The 21,883-nt window shown below is 25.5% G+C and overlaps 1 protein-coding gene and 1 long non-coding RNA gene across 8 annotated transcripts in view; one reads left to right on the top strand and one right to left on the bottom strand.

Annotated features, from left to right (window-relative positions):
* The first annotated feature begins 206 nt into the window (after positions 1-206).
* The window catches only part of LOC135925282 (probable 3',5'-cyclic phosphodiesterase pde-5), a 53,068-nt gene continuing 31,391 nt past the window's right edge, over positions 207-21,883 (top strand). For 3 of the 7 annotated variants that reach the window (XM_065460516.1, XM_065460518.1, XM_065460515.1), the window contains exons 1-3: positions 207-290; positions 349-605; positions 13,815-13,889. In XM_065460516.1, coding sequence (XP_065316588.1) covers positions 362-605; positions 13,815-13,889 — 319 coding nt within the window. In that variant the 5' untranslated portion in view covers positions 207-290; positions 349-361. Of the gene's footprint in view, positions 291-348; positions 606-3,733; positions 3,774-7,672; positions 7,719-13,814; positions 13,890-21,883 lie in introns of those variants that run through there. The other 4 variants (XM_065460517.1, XM_065460523.1, XM_065460524.1 and 1 more) reach the window with 4 other exon arrangements.
* LOC135924974 (uncharacterized) lies at positions 8,978-9,861 on the bottom strand. Its single transcript, XR_010571472.1, has 3 exons — positions 9,630-9,861; positions 9,175-9,527; positions 8,978-9,132 (listed from the first exon to the last, which is right to left on the bottom strand). It is a non-coding gene; the product is annotated as an uncharacterized LOC135924974 (long non-coding RNA).

A 21,883-nucleotide genomic window follows, 5' to 3' on the forward strand; every position in this document is an offset into this window, starting at 1 on the left:
ATAAAATAATAACTAATTAAAGATTATTAGCATTAATGATCATTATCTATTTGTTTATTAATATTAATATATACTATTTTTAGTATTTATTACCATGATTTAAATTTATAAAATTTATATATTTGAGAAGAAGAGAAAAGTAGAGATTTTTATGACGTCTTTTATAATAATCTATCGAATTAAATTAGTTTAATAAAATCCTGACTACTATATATATATGGCGGTCATATAGACAATGTTATTTTAAAAAACGAGTTAAATTATTCTTATCTATTTCCAAACTATTCAACGTAAACCTCAATTTTATATAAAAGATGTTTCCTATAGTTTATATATAAAAATCTTTAGGCATGTGCTAAAAATGAAAAAGGATTCAGCACAAAGTGGTGATAATAACGCTAAAAATAGGGCAAGCTCAAGTACACATCATCAGCATCATCATATTCCACATGGCAACGAAATGGGAATTTCATCAACCAAGCAGCACACTCACAATCATCAACATCGTCAAGATTTATTTGGTAACGAGTTGTGCTGTTCCTCGACCGTGCAGCAGATTATTCAAAATCAAGGAGGGAACTTTAAAAGAAAGGAATCTCATAAAAGTTTTTAAGAATTTTATAATTGAACTATTAAGTCTAGAAAAGTTACGAGATTTTTTTTATTTAATAAAATATATATTAACACTTAAATCCTTCACTCAACTCAAGGTTTAAACCTATTTTTTTATGTTTCTTTTGATTTTGTTCAAAAAACCCTTTTTATGTAACGGTGGAAAAAGTCATACCGCCTTCCAATTGAAAAACCAGAAAACAGAATGTGTCTGACATATTAAATTTTAAGTATTATACTAATCAGCCTTTCTAATCCTGAAAGAATAATAAATTCCTAAATTAATCCTATCTTCCTTCTTTCGCGGAGGGAGGGGTAATTTGCAGCCCCATCTACCTCTGCCATGCTAGGGGTGTATATATTTTCTTATTATTTTAAAATTACCTCTGTTTTTTTTTATAAAATGTCCTAAGAGGCAGCTGATGATTAAGTTTGAGATGTCATAAATGTATAGAGAATTTCACGAATGATAAATTTAAAAACAAAAAGAATGGCATTGCCCTTATAAATCTCATATCTTCACTTACAATTTATAATGTGAAAAATATAATTCGTAATTAGGAAAGTTAATGCGTCGATTTCAGCAAAAATTCAATATTGTATTCATGTTTCTACAAATCATAATAATTGATTGATGCATATGAAACTATAATTCTTAACAATCATAAAAAACTTATCAGACCATTCTATTATGAATGAAAAAAGAATGATAAGCGATAAAAAAAATATTGTAATTTTTATAGGTTTTAAATTATCGATTTTTTTGATAGATAAACATTTTCAACAAAATTATAATGGTCATTTGGTAATTATATAATAATAGGTTATATAATTATATGCGGCCAGTATTAACTCTTCTTCAATTTTAAATTTATTTTTTAAGGAGATGCCAAAATGAAATCCACTAATTTTTTAAAACTTAATCTTGGTAGTAATGGCTGAAAATAAAATTGATTAATTTTTTATATACAAATAAGGTAATCAAGAATCCGCTTATTTTGGACAGATTTATTTGTTAAAAACCCAAGTTATAAGATAAAAGATCTGCAAAACCCGGCCCGTTAAATTTTTTTGCATAAGTTCCCCGTACTGATTTCATTATTCAGATGTTTGTCTGGTCCCGTGCAGAACCGATAACTTTTTTAAAATACTTTTCCGGCCCAGAACCGTTAACAAAAAGTTAAACCTTACCTTATGTTTAGATGAATTTTCCGGCCATCAAGTTAATGTCTATATCTATCAGCGTTGTTGAAAGCTACTTTAAAAATAGCGCGTTAACGCTACAGTTATTTTACAAGAAAAGTAGCGTGCTCTTAGCTACTGTTAAAAAAGTAGCTTTCGCTACTTTTTACGCTACTTTGGAATTTTTAAAAAATAAATTAAAAATATGATTAAATTTTATATGTTTTATAATTTTTTTATTGCATCTCAATAATAATAATATTTTCATACTGTCATCTCCAAGTCTAGAGTGACGATCAGAAAGTATAGCTATTACTAAATAATCGTTCAACACTAGCGCGCAATGCAGTATTAAACTTAATATACCTTTTTTTTAAAAAAATAAAAATCATAAATATTCATTTAGATTTAAAAAATTCTAAAGGATTTTCATTAGTATTATTATTTATATATATTATCGATATTAGGTGACGTTGATAGGGTCATTCTAAATTTATAATAGTAATAGTTAAAATAAAAATTATTTAGGGAATAAGTGGATGGCCAAGTTAGACAACTGACCAAGCTACCACCCTTTAACTTTTTATCTATTGAACCTATTTCTCTCAAAATTGGTTAAAATGTAAAAAATCTTAATCTTTTTGTTATAAGCAAAAATTATTTGAAGGTAATTTTCATAATTCATGAATAAAACGCTCTTTTGGTAAAATATCTCAAACCAAGGACATTTTCCAAAAGATAAACAATATAAGAGATTACAAAAAAACTTCTTCACACCAAATTAAAGGTATATGCCCAGGGGTTTATAATTTATTTGCCTTAATATTGTTACCCAATCATATATCGTATTTGAACTTTATATATTAGTTTAATTTCAAACTGATCTTGTCGTTAATAAAAATCGATTTAGGAGAATCAACTGTAGTGACAATTTTTGTTTTATGGATATTAATCATCAGCTTGTTAATTGATTCTCTAGAGTTGATATCATCAGCAAATTAAAGATATCGAAAGGTTATGATTGGGATGAAATTTGGTTTTTTCTGATAAACGAAGCTATTTGTGATCATTTGAAGGAATTATACCATGATATATGCTAATACCAGGAGAAAAACGGTTGGGCAATGTGCCACTTGGTGGAAACCCATGTTTATAAAAAAAGGACTAGAAAAAATATTATCAAATAGTGCAAAATTCTTAGATGTTTAAAAATTGTAATGCTGATATTTAGAGAGAATCCCGATTATTTATGTAATACGTTTTCTCTGTATTAAATCGGGTGTCTTGCTGAAAATATCATGGATAGAGAGACGTTTTTAGCTGTTGTTTCTTGTAGATTTTAAAGTATGTCGTGTCTGTCGAACATACTATTTCTAAGACCTGGAAATATATCAGAGAATAAATGCTATTTAGAATTATAATTAAATAGTTAGGCAGCGATTGGCATGCGCTTATTCCCCTGATTTGTTAGCAAGGAAAGATTTCCTTAAATAGCAAGGAATAAAAGAATATTATGTGCGATTATGTTTCCCTTCCTGATTGGGACTATATGAACTTAGAACTAGAAATTATGTCTAATTTTTATATAAAAAAAATAAATATATTTTTTGTTAAGTATAAACTTTTATGGCTATAGAAAAAAATTCAAAATTTTACCCCCTAGGATAATATATTTTATAGATATTATTTCTTTATTTGCTTTCATGATTTTATACCTATTTTGTCCACATTTTTTTAAAGCATTTTAAAATAATTATAATTGAAAAAATTTCGTATTCTTATATATAAATAATTATTACTATATTTTAACGAGATTTAATTTGGCGTTATAATACAAATTGGTATTTTAAACTTTAAAAAAAATTGAATTATACATTACATAAATAAAATGATTATATAGGATTGAGATTTTTTTAAAAATATTATCTTTCTCATAGTAACTAACCATGCGAAAAAATCGAAATATAAATCCCACCAAAGTAAAAAATTTTGATTGATGATATAAGAATTGGTTGTTTTTATTAGTTTTAGGGATAGACTAATTAAAATTTTTTTTAAATATTCTTTGTTGTTCATATTTTAAACTTATTTTTTTTTATCTTATTAATTTTAGGATAATAAAATAGACTGATATAAGTAAACCTACTATGTGTCCTAATGGGAGTATATAAGTGATTGAGCAGTTTATGTTAATTTCGAAATTGCTAGTAAAAATATCAATAAAATGCTTAATGATCATACCCAATCGCTCATATGCTGGTTAGAACACAGTATGTATAATATATACTAGATAGACATAAATATTGTATCTATATAAAAAGAATCATTTAGTTAAAAAAAACTTTTCTGGTCTAAGAAGAATAATCACGGGTGTAATCCACAATTTTGCTAAAGAGAGATCTATAAGGGGCTTTATACTCCTAAAATGTCATTGGTAGATCTTAGGCCATTTTACCGTTCGTTGGTCGGGTACATTATCTTTTAAATTATATTAGTTTCCTTACATAGTCTAGAAATATGTTTGGGGGACTTGTAAGATTTGAATCTGAAAAAAATACTAAATTTTTTTGACAGGGTCGGACCATCGAAATATGTCAGATGTAGGGCTCTAATTTGCGAAACCTTTTAAATTTTCCAGGTGAACTTCCTGTCACCTTATCACCTTGCTTATGGCTGTAATCATATATTACAAAGGGCTGAACAGATTGAGATCTCAGGCATTTATTTATGAAAATCCCTAAATTGATTTTGTTTTAAAATTTTTTATCATGTTAAATCCATCGAATATTATAATAAATTAGGTATTCAATATCTATTGAATTTAAAATGGGATCTAATTTGCAAAAAATGTTGTTTTTCAAGTTTTAATATTAAAACGAGTTTGAATAAAGTCTTCGAAAAAATTTCGGTAAAAACCTTTAAAGAATTTTTTTTTTAAAATGAAAGATTTTCGAACAAATCTTACCCATGCCAATATATTTTGTAAAAAATTTTTTATAAATAAATATTTTGTAATTTTCATGCATAAAAAATATTACAAGATGAAATCTCCAATTCTTTCGAACTCTGGTAGGAAATATCCCTTACAAAAATTATATTTTAAAAATATTTGAGATGATGACAAGTTAACTCGATAGAGGCTGACTGAAGGATTCTCACTCACATTGAGATTTTATGGAGTTGCAACTCCGCTCATATAGAACTTAAAAATTTGAATATTAAACTTTTGAGAAATAAGTAAATCTTATGCTATTCGAATGGATAAAAATAGGTCACAATCTTAATTTTATTTGAATATGTTATATTTTTTCATATCTTTACAAATTAAACTAAATCATCACGCTATAAAGCTTAAAATTGTTTGAATCTAGGTCCGGAGGGGGGGGAGTGGATATTTTCTAACTTAGCACCTCAATATGGGTATCAAATGAAAGGTAATAATTGACTAATTTGTTAACAGTCACTCTACGCCATGGAGGATAGGAGGGGGGGGGGTTGAAAAAATTCCCCACATATTAGTTTAATATGGATATCAAATTAAAAAGAATAAAAGTTATTTAAAATTATTTGTTTATTACACTCTATATTCTTGTTGGTGTTAGGTTTTCGGGGGAGGGAGAGGGGTACATCTTGAAAACATTTTTTAACATAATATCTCGATATGGGTATTAAATAAAAGCTTTAATTAAATTGCTCATTATTACTCTAGGTTATTGGGAGGAGGTCGGCAACCTTTCCTAACGTACAAGTTAATTTGTGTATCAAATTAAAGCTAATAAGAAGATCTTTTGATTGCTTTGTTAGATATACTCAAGTCCTTGTTATTTCAAATGAAAACAAAAAAAAGATACATTGATTGATTTTAATCTGCACTTTAGATAAAATATTTTGAGATAGGTAGTAAGTAATAGCTAGCGAAATGCCATAGTTTTCAGAGTAGATGTACGAAATATCTATTTTTAACTATTTTAGTAAAATATAAAAAAAATAAAATCATTATGAAAATTATCACCTTCCTGATTTATACTATATCAAACAAGTTTGAATCTATATAAATTAATTTTTTTAAAAAAAAATTACGCATTTGAAAAAAAAATTACGCATCATAATAAAACATGTTTAAATCAATTTTGATTATTTTCTTGAAAAATAAAATATTAAAATTAAAAACAACATTTATTACCGAATTACTTTATAACAGAGATTATTTTAAAATATATTAAAAATAACCATTGTTGACTATTTTTCACAAAAAACTGAAAAAAAATGATTATTATAATAATTTTTACCTTTCTCAACAGCATTGTCATCAAAATTATACCAAAATATAATCTTATATTAATTATAACTATTTTCCAGGAAAATAAAAAATGAATGTAAAGGTTGGTAGAATTTAGGATTGGGAGATTAGAACCATTGTCAAATTTTAGTATTTAAGTAGACTGAATATGTCCTTAGAACATAATGTTTAGGCCAACAAATATAGTGGTTGAGAGAATTTAGAGAATAAAATAAATGGTATAAATAAATTAACTACTAATACTTTATTAATTAATATAAATACTAATTACATAATCATAAATAAAATAAGAAATTAAAATAATATAAAAAAATTAAAAGATTAAAAATTAAGTTCGTAAAATCATAATTCTTCTTTTTTTAAGTAAAATATTCCCGATTATATATATTTTTCTATAATATTCATTTACATAATGTTTAAAAACAAACTGAAATAATCTTGAACTTTATTTAATCTGATAATAAATCTTTTTTTATTCATTTTTCTTTAACTCATTTGAATATTACAACAATTATAACAAATCCTTTTCGAATTACACTATTAATGAAATACTACCAAAACCATATTTAAAAAGTTTATTTTTAACTATTTTCTTCAAATAATTGTAAAGTTTTAAAATTACGATTGTGACAATTATATCTTTCTGAATTATAAAATTATGCCATAAAACTATTTTATTTAAAAATAAAAAGCTCACTATAAAACGGAGTCGCAGATGATGCCAAATATAATTTTTAGGGGTTTAAATAAAATTCTTCTTTCCAATTTGGGAATATCGTATATTTGAAATAAGTTTAAGCTAAATCGAATTTAATCATTCCTATATTTATAGGGCAAAAATTCATAGCTTTCAAATCATGCCCGGATCAAAAATGTTTTCTAAATGTTCTTCAGAAGGGTTTATTCACAGCCCTCCTTCTATATATTCTTAAAACTATAATTTATTGTCTCATATCTATGCAATTCATTTATAAATCTGAGCACTTCAGTTTTATATTTGAGTAATTGTTATTTTTTCTTATCATTTAATTTTCTTATTTTAGCATGAAATACTTTTGACCATAAGGATTTTTTATTTCTAGCGTTTCTGTTTTAGTTCTGAGTGATTAAATAGAAGCTCTTTTAAAATCTTTTTTATGTTCAAAAGTAAGAACGCCGAAATAATATCTCCATTCTGAATTTTAATAAAGAATAAATCACAAAAAACTAGAAAAATTAAATAAATATTTATATAAATTAGAAAGCAGGTTATATAATCGATATTTAATTTATATTATAAATTTAATATATTTTTTAAAAAAGGAGTCCTCATATGGATATTTTAAATCACCTACGATGAAGATGAGCAAATTTCTCATTTCACAGAATGAGTAGGTAGTTATCATCTCTTATTGAGATTAAATAAAAATTTGAAATAATATATAATCATTTATCTAAATTAAAACTTAATTTGAGGGAAATCGTGTTTCAAAATATCTAATAATAAAAGCAAATTTATGAATAATTTTTATAAAATGCTTAAAAAATTGAAAATATAATAAAATTTATTATGTCATTTATTTTTCTATTTCATTCCAATACAACAAAAAGAAAATGCTTTCTCAGGATTCAAATTCCTTTTTAGGTAAGATTTATTTAAGAATAATATCCTACATTAAAACATCCGCACATATTACTTGGTTTAAAATCTATTGAACCAGCAGCAGTATTTGACCATTTTATGAAGGTTTTGCTGCTATATAATGTTTTATTTAGAAGGATAATATTATATTTTATAATTAAAATTAAACTATGGATTTAGAAACATAGACAAGACAAAATATGTTAGCATCAATGTTTTTTTTCCGGAAAGTGTTATTTTTTGTTTTTTAAATTATAAATCTAATTTTACCAGAAATGTATTCCATCATATTTGGAATACCTACCCTATGAATTTCAGACAATTTCGACATGATCTTTTGAACTTAATATTCGATTTTCCATATATTTTTTAAATAAATTATAAATGATGCAAAGACTAACAGCAAAATTAACTACAATTCATAAGATAGATATTCCAATTATGATGGAATATATTTTCGGTCATATCAGATTTTTTTAATCTAAAAAAACGCGCTCAAAAAATGATTTAAAGTGGAAAAAATAACACATTGCCGGAAAAACAAGTTGCCGCTAATATATATTTAATAAATTAAAATTCAATACGACACCACTATAACTTTTAATCCTGAGATTTATTTAAAAATAATATTAATAAATTAAAAAATATTTATTATTTACATGACGAATTTGTAATAATTTCATTTATAAAAATAAAAATTAATAATGATAGTGATATAACGTTGGTTCCTGCAATCGTTGTGCGTAAAATACAAAATCAAGTATAAAATAGGAAGTATCTATAGTGTTGTTGGCGATGCGATGAGACAATTGCTGTGACAAATTATTCATCGCATTACCTAAGCATCATCGCGATTACTAATATCAAAGCCTTAGAGCAAATAACACCGCCTAATTCATATTTTAATACTTTTAGCATTAACTAAATAATAAAAAAAAAATATTTTTCAACGATAAGGTAGGAAATTATTAAATTTATTCAAATAACTTGATCATAAAGGGCGAAAAATAAAAATTATGTTTACAATCAGGGATGCGAACCCGACAAAATTTTAGACCGGGTTCGGTTCGGGGTATAAAAAAAAGTTGGGTTCGGTTCGGGTTCGGTTCAGGGAAATATTTTTGAACCCGGGTTTGGTTCGGGTTCGGTTCGGGTTCAAGAATTTTTGAGTTGATAAAAAAAATTTTATATTTAAATCATAATAAAAAACTAGACATAAATTTGATATAAAATATAAATTTTTTATTTTATTTATAGGCAAATATAGTTAAAAATACAAAGCATATAGTCATGTATCAATTTTAAAAATTTTATTTAGACGTATTAGCATAATATCTTCCAAGAGTTGTTCACTCATCCTCGATCTATGTGGTGAAAGAATGAATTTCAAATGTGAAAAAGATCTTTCAACGCTAACCTATGTTAAATGTATTTATATGTGAAAATATGAAAAATTAACTTGGGTTGCAGGAACAGCAAATAAGATTTTAGATAAAATATATAATTCAGGGTGTTCCAGCTTAGCAGACTCCCAAAAATGCAAAATATTTTCCTTCTTATCTAATCTTATATAATCGCTAAATCCAGTAATTATTGTTCCAATACTTTTCTCAGCAATCGTTGGCCCTCTTTTAAGTATTTTCTCCTGCCTTTCTTTAAGTTTATCAATTTCTCTAAATCATCTTCTTGTTCAATAACTTCATCGGAACTAATATCATCAGATAAAATTGGCGTTGTTAAGCTTTTAATTCGTCTCCATAAATTGACAAGATGTTTTTTCGCACAAATCTTATCATCATCACTAAGTAATACCTGTAATATTTAAGGATTTATATTGTTTATATTTAAATATTTCATAAAATAACAATTTTAATATAAATCTAAAATAATTAATTTACTAAGCTTTTAATTAACCTTGTATCTTGGGCCCAGGTATATGGCAGCTAAGAGAATTTCGTTCTTTATAAACCTTTCTTCTCTGTTCTTAAGACAAGAATATAGTAATTGAGCAAAATGGTTTGGATTTTTTTCCAGTTCGATGCAGCATCTTAACCATGCTGCATAAAAATCTGTCAGTGTTAACTGTTCAGATTGGAATTGTTTGGTTGCGATTTTTAGCGGTTTTAAAATTTCAACAATCGTTATTATCTCTTTCCAATCTTCAGTCAATAAATAATCAGATTTCTCTGTAAAAAAATCTTCGATATTGGGTTTTAGTAAAATCAGCCTTTCTAACATATCATGGGTTGAATTCCATCTGTGGCAATCTAACACAGGCTTAGGGAGTTTCATATTTTTTAATAACTTTTGGTAAGTGGGATGTCTTAATTTTAAATTTAGGCTCCTAGCTTTTGCAATGGTTTCCACAATAGGTGATAATTTTATAGCATCTTGAAGTGCCAGCTGAAGTGTGTGCACACCGTACACTATAAATCGGATAGGATATAATAGTTGATAAAAAAGTATTTTGTATATCATCAATATCATATTTATATACATTTACATCCATATTTTCCTCATCTGCTGATTCACTCCTTATATCATAATCAGTTTCAGGTTGCAGGAGCTTTATAGCTCTTAAAAAATTACAACCATTATCAGAAGTAATTGTGTATATTTGTTGAATATTAATTTTATATTTTAGTAAAGTTTTTAATATATTCTCTTTTATATATTCTCCTGTACATCTCTCTTTCAGCTCTACAATTCCAAGAGTCCTCAAATTTATAATGGACTTTGATATAAATTGAATATTTACACCAAGAATTGACCTATCTAGTCGTTGAACTGCATCAACTTTTAAACTTATTAATTTTCCTTCTACCTCTCTTGATATTTTGTCTCTAATTGATTGGGCTGTTTTATTAATAGTTCTGGATAAATTTTCTTTGTTTATAACTAAATTGAGCCCAGATAGGAGTGGATTTATAATTCTTTGAAATCCCGAATCTTCAATAATTGATAAAGGCCGGCCATTTACAGTAACAAGTTCTAGTATAGAACTCATCAAATCATTAGATGATATATTTATACTTATATGCTATTTTGGAAAAAAGGTTTCTATATTAATTTTAGGTTTTTTTGCCAATAACAATTCCTGATATTTGGTTTTTTCATTGAAATAATTTAAATATTCATTGTTGTGATTTCTTTCCAGGTGTCTTTCGAAATTTGACAAGTGATTACCAGACATTTTTACTTTGCAATATGAACATATTGATTTTTTTTTCTATTTTATTAAGGGTAAAATGCTTATCAAATATGACTTTATCTTTAATCTTAAATCTATAAAAAGAGAACAATTTTTTTAAATAGCAATGATTTCACAATTAAAAAAGAGATATTTATAAATTTAATTTCATTTATAATATGCACTTCATTAATATCTTGTAAAAATTAAACTGAACCAAAAATAAATGATTAGCATATATAAATTTTAAAATCATTTTAATAAGTTCACAAAAACTGCCCTACATTTAACAATTTTTAAGTTAGATGTTTAGAATTTTTTAAATTAACAATATAATAATTTTTACTTTGATTTGTTAACCATTTTCTTCTAATTAATAATCTTTAAGAATAATAAGATAAAAATTTAAAAATAAATGGCGTAAATTAATTCAATTGTTTAAAATTTTTTAACACTCCAATAGGAATCGAGAATAAATTTAAAAATGGCATAAATGAATTAAATTGTTTAAAATTTATTAAGACTTCATTTAATTGGAAATTTGAAAATATAATATTTGTATTTACATATATTAATATATGATTTTAAATAATACACTGAACCCGATTGAACCCGGGTTCAAATAAAATTCTTGGGTTCGGTTCGGGGTTTTGGAAATTTTATAAATGGGGTTCAGGTTCGGTTCGGGTTCAGAGTTTTTTCTAAAAACCCGGGTTCACTTCTCCGGGTTCGGGTTCGGTTCGAATCCCTGTTTACAATAATCTATTCGCGCAAATAAAGACATATTTAACTATTTACAAAATAAAAATACATTTGTAAATGGATGGAAAAAAAAACACCAAATATATTAAAGTTAGGAAAAATTAAATAATTTTTTTTATATAAAATATTAAAGGAAAAAATCTAAATTTAAAAATCAAACTAATAAAAAAATGGGTTAAAAGTACAGTAGACTAAAATTAGAAATTAATTTATATCAAATAATAAAAACTCAAAGTAATTAAAAAAACAATACTAAGGTAACGAAAAGGGAAAGAAAATTAGTTAAAAATACAAAAAAATGGATAAAATAAATATATACATACTGAAAAATGATAAATTTAACAAATACAAAAAAGATATAATTTTACTCCAAAATCTTTGAAAAAATACACGAAACAAAAATTAATTAGCTAGTTTGTATAAACAAGTTAGTTTGCCAATTAACTGGCTAATTTGTAGTTTGTATATTTGATACAGCGATTATACACACTTAGCTAGTTTGCATTGCAATACAAACTAACTAGAGGCTTAGGTTTACAAACTAGCTAGCTAGTATAGTATAGAACCTAGCTGCCTACATAGATAAATTATAGCTAGTATAGAACCTAGCTGCCTACATAGATAGATTACAAAATAGTGAGCTAATATACAAACTAATAAGCTCATTTACAAACTAGCTAATTAATGGCACAACACAAACGCATCTGACTTCGCTTCCCACTTTAACCAAGCAGAAAAACTGGGATGGGTCCATGATTGTTAACATTGATTATCTTTTAGCCAACTTGTAATCTGTTGACCATTCCTCCTTTGCTGCATTAAAATTGGTTTACTTCATGATTTTTTAGGAGTAATCGCTTCTAAAAACCTTGTACTTGAACTCAATGACAAGGAATTTAGTTGTTATGGCTATTCGTTTAAACATCAACTGATCATGTCTCACAAATGTGCTAGATGTCATAAACAGGTTTCGGGCAGAAATTGCCCTCAATGAATTAAAAATAGAGCATGAGCACTGGCACTCTCTATGCAACTCCTTTATCAAGTGTGCTTTAAATTTAGCTGGGATTTTATCCACGAGGAAAGCCATCAGTTTGTTTCCTGACAATAAAGACCTAATAGAATCACTAGGTTACATTGGGAAGATGGCCAGTTCCTAGTTTTGGATTTCTTGCATCGACCCAATGGCTCTATTAATCTAAACAAAGATTGAAATGGATAAATATATAGACATGTCTCATTAATATTATTTCGTTCCATCATGACCAATCATACAACTTATGGTCTTCAAGTTCAAGACATTATAAAAAAATTCTGCAGACAAAATTATGTCAAAACAGAGGGACCAAAAGAAGGACTTTCACATAGTCAAAGACTTTCAATCCAGGTCATTAAATCAAATTTTCAATATCTTATTAACGCATTCCCCACTTGAATATTTTTATTATATTTATATTTTAAATCTTATCATTGTATTATATTTGTATTTTATTCATTTCAAGTGCAAAATAAAACTCTAATCTAATTTTTGTTTTGTGAATATTTTTTTAAATTTTTAAACAAAGGAATAAATTTGACCAAATAAAACTAAGATCAAATACGGGAATGCCCTTTCTTATTATGATAGCATACGTAAAGAACATTTACATTTTGTTTCCATTTATTTCGAACATCATAGAAATAAATAGTAAAAAAATTGTCTGTCATTACTACTATTTTTACCATTCTTCAAATTCCCATTTAAAACGAGCATCTATTAAAAAATATATTTTTTTACACTAAGTTTGTAATTTATTCAATAGAAATTGACTGAATTGTCAAATCTTGTGGCTTACATAATATTACTTTGGCTAAAATCTTTATCGAGCCGTTTTTAAAAATCGGGCCATTTAACAACACTTGTAGAATACCTACCCTTTAAATTTAACACAATTTGCCATTGGCCATTCAACCACCTTAATATGGACGCCATAAATGTTTTAAGGAAGAAAAAATAACTCATTGCCGCCTATATGATAATGACGCTATCTACACCTGTGTATAATAATAAAAAGATAAATTTATATTAAATTTGATAACAAGTTCGAAGTCCTTTTTTTCTCTTTTGAAACTTATATATATATAATATATTTTTTAAAATAAATAAGAAGATTACCCTATCAACTTAAAGATAACGACACCATGCAAATGCGGACATCGCTGCACTCTTATCTTAACATCAGGTAACATATGGTTAAGTCATACACTTATAGGAATATATTTGTGGAGAATAAAGGCTTATTTTCATGATATATTTTTTCTCATTTATTTAGAAAAATAACAGCTTAACTCTAAGAGACAGCGTTTTATTTTATCATTTATTTTTGAGAATTCTATAATTTCGGAATTTTTCTCTTATCATTCATAACTTTATTTCAATTTATCGACTCTCTCTTTATATATAGGAAAATTATGTAGAAATGATTTAACCAACCTGGAAATAGGCATATTGTAAAATGTAATTTGATGATTCCGTGTCTTAAATTTTTTTACAAAAATTGACTGAGGAACAACTCTGAATTTCGAAAATTATTTAAACCTGAATATTTATAGTATAAATCAGTGGTGTAATTTTACCTCGGGGGAAGGGATCAAATTTTTCTAAAAATAGGAATTAAATTACTAATGACCAGTGTCAGTAATTTTGAGACAGCAGATTTTAATAAATGTTCTTTAAATTATTTTAAAAATAAAATTAATTAAAGGAAAAAAGTATTACCAAATAAAATAGTTGTAAAATACATTTATTCTAATCTTTCTCTATGCTTTTTTGACTTTTGATTCTAAGTTGCTAAGATAACATTATTTGATCCTATTTATAAATTTCAACATTTTACACCCCCCCCCCCCCCCCTTCCAATACACTTGTTATAAATACCAGTATCATTTCTACTCTGAATATTTCTTAATGTTTATCACTATTTCATGGAAAAATATTATATGTCTGCAGTATAGCTCTGAAGATAACATTTTTAAAATCCAAAAATCATTTTAATACATATGTAAATATGAATATCCCATATGCCAATAAATAACCTAAGCACTTTTATATAATTTTAAAGCTGCCTAATTTAATAACAAATAATTTTAAGGTTTGCATCACTAATTTGTAACCATTTTTATATAATATTATACACACAATTGTTATTTCTTTTCTGGTAGAGTTAAATATTATGTATTTTTAAAGCATTTTTCACCGAGAAAATATTTTTTAAAAATAGGGTTTTTAAATATAACATTTTGCTAAAAGTGAAATTCATTTTAAATTTAAATCGCAGTTAATCTTGAAATTTTTTGGGAGTTTAAAGATTCATGCTTCTTAAATGTAATCTATCCATAGAGAGTGTAAAATAATGGGATTCTAGGAAAAACTGGTAAAGTGGCCAAGCTAGGGGAGGGTGGATTTGTAGTATGGACCTCTACCAGACCAAAAAAATACCTATGATATGTTCTGTAATTAGAATTTATTATATAATATTTTCTGATATTTTCATCAATTTTCTACAATTGTAGTTATATATTTTGTTACCTTATGCCAATTGTAATGATACTAATATTTACAAAAATTAAAATATTAATATTATGATCATTATAAATATGTGCAAAATAAGCGTAGCAGATTAAATATAGAGTTATAAAATAAACTTACGAATGGGACAGGACATAAAAAATATTATTTCCATTTTATAACAATTATTATATTTATACTAATATAAAATTCTTAATACTATATCAAGTCAAAATGCATATTGATATTTGGACAATTTAGACCTATTGATGGACTTGAATGTAAATTATCATTTTCATGAACCATATGTAAGGTTCATAGGACTAGAAATTATAAAGACACAGTTGGACACCCTGAACGAAAAGCATCCAGCAAAACGATCCCCTAATATCCGTTTTTGCTTCTGCATATAAGAGATCTTACAGTATCTTACCAACAAGAGTGATTTATCTATTATGGTATCTAAAAGCGCGGACTTGAGCCTAGTACCAGTCTCTCCTTAAACATATTCAAGTGCGAATTATCTTCAAATTCTCATCTGTTTCTCGACTTTATATTCAAATCCACTACTCGAGAGAATCTGTTTCAACTGGGCTCACCAATTTGAGGGATTATTTATACTCAAACTTATCAACAAGTTTTTACTATTAAAGGAGGTAACTCCTCAACCTCATCTTTCCATCACCCTTTTTTTTATTTAAATTTTTTTTTTTAAAAACCCAAAGTACGCATAATTTTCCGTCATCATCGGTTTATTTAAATAAAGACATTATTTACTTTCTCGAGAGTTAGATTAAATCCCTTCTTGAGAAAATATTTAACCTTAATTCTCACCACTAACTTAGCAATATGCTTTCCCAAACAAACGGTCGCATTATCATTTGTTCTCCAAAAATGATGGAATTAACTTTTTTTCTTCACATTTATCTGACCCAATTATTTAGCTTATCACTTAATTCCTTTATCCTTAGCTCACTTTCTGCGTGGGATGATAATAAGTTGGGCACCTCTAGTCATCTTGTAGACATAATTAAAAAAGAATTTAACTTTAATTTAATTGCTAGTTCCGGGGCTCTTCTATACAAAATTGCAATTTGAAGGGAAGACTCCATTATGGTTTACAAATTGGGAAATGGCTAGAGTGACTTAAAATTAAGCCTAGAAAAAACTTGAAACTACCTTAGCAGAACGGAAGTATTTATAAGTTTATATTTAGGATGTTTTATCTTCCTTTTACTTATAAATTATATAAAGCGGCAGTCAATAACTAGCATTCTATTCATTGCAAATTTAGCAAAGGAACGTCGATTTTTTACTATTATTACTTTAGGAGGTAAGATTCTCAATAGCTGGCTTTTTTATCTATGCTAGAACCATTAGGGCTCAACTCCACATATAGAAAACAATAAGAGGAATTATACACTTATGACATTCAAGATAGATCAAGATTTAGCCTAGGATTATACAGATATCTCACTTTTTCCATCACTAATTCCCTTCCGGACAACAGAAAATTTAATAAATATTATTTTTTAATTGATGGCGTTTTCATTCATACCTTTAGTAATAAATACTTTAGGTAGGCAATTGGAAAAGTTAAAATTTGGCACGAGTGTATAATCTAAAATAGGAGACCTCAATGAATAATGTTTTCACAAGTAACAAATATCTATAGCAATATTTAAATACAACCTGATATCAATTCATGATATTATTTTTTTTTATAAAATATTTTTTTTCCTGTTTTTTAATAATTATACATATTTATTTATTTTTTCTTCCTATAATATAAGTTTTAATATATTTATTTAAATGTATATTTTTGTTTTAAATATTCGATATTGAAAATAAAATTTAAATTTTAAAAAATATTGATTTAATATATTTTTATGTGCATATACATTTTGAAAATAAATGATTTGAAAAATAAAATTGGAAGAAATTTTTATAATAAATAAAAATGATTAATATAGAAATTTACCTAATATTATGAACAAAATTATCAAATATATAATAAATTTAAATAAATAAAAATTAATTTATATTAATTAAATTTAAATAAATAAAGGTTATTTATATTAATTTTTATGTTGATTTTTTTTTAGCTTATCTTTTTTTTTATTGGTATAAAAAAATTCAAAATTTTGAGGGAACTCTTGAGATTTTTCAATAGGGCTCGAATCCCTGCGCGCCTCCCGCCCCCCCCTTCCCAATGTACTGTTTATAATAATTGCTTTTAGTACTTCTATATTTTCATTCTGGCCTTATAATAATTTTTGGAATTTTTTTTCCATTTTATAAATTACAATTTCTTTAATTTAATACTGTCTACTATACAAATTCGAGGCCATAAACTAAAAATATAGGCACCACACATTGGCATAATCTTTAGTATTAGTTTTTCTGAAAGTTTGGCTAACTTCATGATACTTTTTATCCTACTTATAATTATATATTTTTTTAGTGGCATTCAAAACCTAAAGGATGAATTACTAATTAACTTAGGCACTAAATATCGAAAACCAGATATCGTGCTTATAATATTTTGTTCTGGTGCAATGTAAATTTTTTTTCTTTATTTATAATAAATTTTATTTCCTTTTACAGTCTAACGGATTGAAGCACTAAAATATAAATAAACACTACATAGTAATATATGTTTTAGAATTAGTTCCTTCCAAAAGTTTGGTTAATTTTAAGCTGAGTAGAATATCGTAATTTTTAATTTCTTGATATTCGATTTCTGGTTTGTAGGTAGCGAAGCTGATGAGAAATTAATAAGAGTAAGTCCCATGATTGGCTATGATTATTTTTTTGTGTGAATTATGTTATAAAACTAATAACAATATTTATATAAAATATAAGCAATTTGAATTGTTAATTTTATCATCAAATAAAAAAAATTTATAAAGTGATTTTTTTAGAAGGAGATGCTAAAACAATTTCATTTTAAAATATTTTTTTATAAAATTTCTCAATTGAATAAGGCTACTTTGATAATTTCCAATTATACTGTTCAAGTTTCAAATTCAATGATTAAGATTTATTATATTATATTTTTGATTTTTTTTACGTTTCTGCATATTAATAATATATAATTTATGGCCATTATCAATTAATGTCCATAATTATTAGTAGTATATCGATTTAAAACAATTATTACATGAAAATAAACAGTCTCAAAACCACGAAAAGTATAATTTACAATTGTTGTATCATATAAATGGAATAATTACTATATAAACTTTTTTTAAACCTTATTCGAATATGCATTTTCAAATAGTTATTTTATATAATTAACGTTTTAAGTTTATACTGGATTTTCCTTTAAGAGTAATTTATGGCATAGCAGGGAAGATCTAAATATGCTATATTACACTTATTTAAGAAAAATTTTACTTTATAAAAGACTTTTAAAAAAAATAAATATCGCATATTAAATTTAAGAGCTAATCCAAAATCATAAATATGAATTGGCATAGTTTAATGGTCTATATGTAAGTAACCCGAATGTAACAACTTTTTTAAAAACATTTGATAAAACAGAAGACAAATTTGGTTAAGTTCGACATCTACCTATATACTACTATACATGGGTCTAGGAAACACAATATTTTAATCGTTTTTAGAATTCGATTTATTACTTTAATTTTTTTTGGATAGATTTTGTGTTTTCCAATATAACTAGCTGATAGCCCGTCAATCCCCTTTATTTGATGATGAATGAATCAGAAACTTCACTATCTTATGAGGTGTGATTCAGAAATTCACTTTTATTTTGAGGAGGGGTTATTTTAATTTTACCTTATTTTGATAAAATTTAATGAAATATTTAATACTTTTAATTTATGTGCTCAATAAAAATTCTTTTTAACGAAATTTTAATTCATTTGTATTTGTAATTTATATAACCTAAAAATCTATTTTAGCTGGATGAGAGTTTTGGGTAACTTATTTTCAATTTAATATGGCCGACAGAACCTTCATCTAGCAAAATATACATAAGAATAAAATTCGGTTCAAAATTTTTTTTAAACGAAATATATATACTTCATTAACAAATTTTATTGAAATAAAAATAATAGAAAATTTTAAAATAACCCATCAAAATAAAAATAAATTTCTGTATCACACCTCATAAAATACCCATCCATCATCAAATAAAGGTGAAATTTATTTTCCACCTGTCACTGAATAAAGGAGAAAATTCAGATTTCCCGTCATTCCTGACTGGCTATCAGCTAGTTATAATATAGTGTATTTATAAAAATAAATTGATATTTAAAAAATTGCATATAAATTATTCAAAATATTTAGCCTGGACAAGGTATTTCAAAAAATTTTTTAGGGCCTAACCTGGGTAATTTAAAAAAAAATGAATTGTACATTGTGCCTGAGCTTAGGGCTGGACCTTTAGGTCTCTGATATATAACTGTAATAAATGTATCATTTATAAATTATTAATATTTATTTCCTTCAAATCGAATATAATACTAATTTACATTAGAGATCTGCGATGTTTGGCAAATAGTTGTTTATTTTGGTGTTAAGCAACATATTTTTTGGTTTAGGCCTTGTGTATAAAAAAAATCATTAAAAACCGGGCCGGGCAGTCTTAGTAAAATATTGAGATCGGGAGAATTTTGTCATTTGCAGACCTCTGATATACAATTACACTTATAAATATGAAAAATGCATATTTTATAACCTTATAGATGTTCCATTTTTATAGGAAGATGAAATTAGATAAATGGCAAGATTCAATATAAATTGTTGGGCCAAGATAAAAAGGATTGTTTTTAAAATAACACATTAAACAAAATATGTTATTCTATTTTATATCATTTCAAAAGTTATGCTAAAATTTTTTTTGAAGAATATAATTTTAGATTATACAAATTCTCCATCCAACACTTAATTGGCTTGGCAAACCTTGAAATATAAATGTACTTTTTATAAAATATAATTTTAATTATTAAAAAAAATTCTCCTACTTTATACCACTTATAATGGTTATGTTTTTCATCCTGATCAGCTGATTTTTTAAAAAATATATATTTTTTTATATAATACTTAATTTATGGAATATAGTATTTACATTTACAAAAGATATATTTATAAATTTAATTACATTAGATAACTTAGCAAATTAAAAATTTCGATTCTGTATAAATACCCAATTTTGAAAGTCACTTTTTAAAAAAAAATAGTAACGCAATCATCTTGAGTTGTATTATAATCAAGATTTTTATATATAAAATAATAAATCACGTAATAGCGCAACCGCAAATAGTAGGTTCAAATCTAAAAAATTAACATTAGGCTATATAGTCACCATAAGTTTTAATACATTAAGATGAAAGGGAAACTATCATATTTCGATTATGAAGCTTGAAATATCTGAATTTATAAAAAATTTATTCCTCCCTCACCGTGCAGTATGAACTTGAAAATTTTCGCCTCTATACATTTTTCAATTTATAACAAAAACGAAATATAAAAATTAATATAAATTAAAAATTGTAGGAAATCTATTGGTTAGGTGGTAATCTATACCACCTGAAATACATTTCCAGTAAAATCAGATTTGTTAAATAGAGAAATTCTTAAAAATTTACCATATGCGATTACTATATATTATATGTATGAAAAACGCGAAGTGACCTGACAAATCAATAATTTTTAATATGAATATTTAGGAATAATTTATATTAGAAAGCAGGTCCGGACCAAATATCACTCTAAAAAGGCCAAAAAATTAATTTTCTAAAATCCGACAGGAGCTGGTTGATTTTTAAAATTTAAATTTTACCAGTAAACAGTTGGATAATCATAAAATGGAGCATTAGTATTATTTATTTACGGCTCATATTTTCAATTTCTTTTTGAAACAATTTACAAAATACAGCCAAAATTATAAAAATAAAAATTTAGTTTTAGGCCAAGCAATAAAATGATCGAAAATAACAATTCAGGACAGGCCAAAAAAATCGGACCTGGCAGTAAATTTTGATGTTGACCTCAACAGTTCTCTGAATTAAATATCTATAGATCAATACGAATAATTTTTAGATAGGCTTATTGCTATTCTATGCAATACATGCATGTTCCAGTATCCTTTTTTTTTTAAATTTCGTTTTATGTAAAAATAGTTTTTTCGCAATGAAATTTCTTCTTAGTATTTTTATGTTAAATATAACAAAGATTTAATTAATTGAGAAGCCTTATTTATTTTTTTCAATTTTATAGATTCTTAAATTTTATAGATTTTTAAATTTTATAGATTTTTAAATTTTCAAAAATATCAAAAAAATATTATAAGAAGGAAAATAAATAATTGAATTAAAAAATGTTTCCAAAAATATTTTAAATTATTTTTTAATAAAAATCAATAGTTACCTGATTAATTAAAAAAAAATTAAATTTATAGATCTGTTTTAAAGAAACGGAAATACGAGTAGATCAAATTAGATTTTATAAAATTATAATTTTTATAAATGCTTTAATATATTTTTATCAAGTTATTAATAATTAAAATTATATAATTGCCCATTTCAGGCTCCACATTCATTTCACATCCATTTCTAGGCAAATTATAATTGTTTTTTTTGAGCGATGAATAGAAACAGCGCTAATATTCAAGGAGTAAAATCCTCTTCTGGATGGTTG

This window comes from Gordionus sp. m RMFG-2023, chromosome 2 (genome assembly GCF_954871325.1).
Source record: "Gordionus sp. m RMFG-2023 chromosome 2, tfGorSpeb1-WG-v2, whole genome shotgun sequence".
NCBI classification, from domain to species: domain Eukaryota; kingdom Metazoa; phylum Nematomorpha; class Gordioida; order Chordodea; family Parachordodidae; genus Gordionus; species Gordionus sp. m RMFG-2023.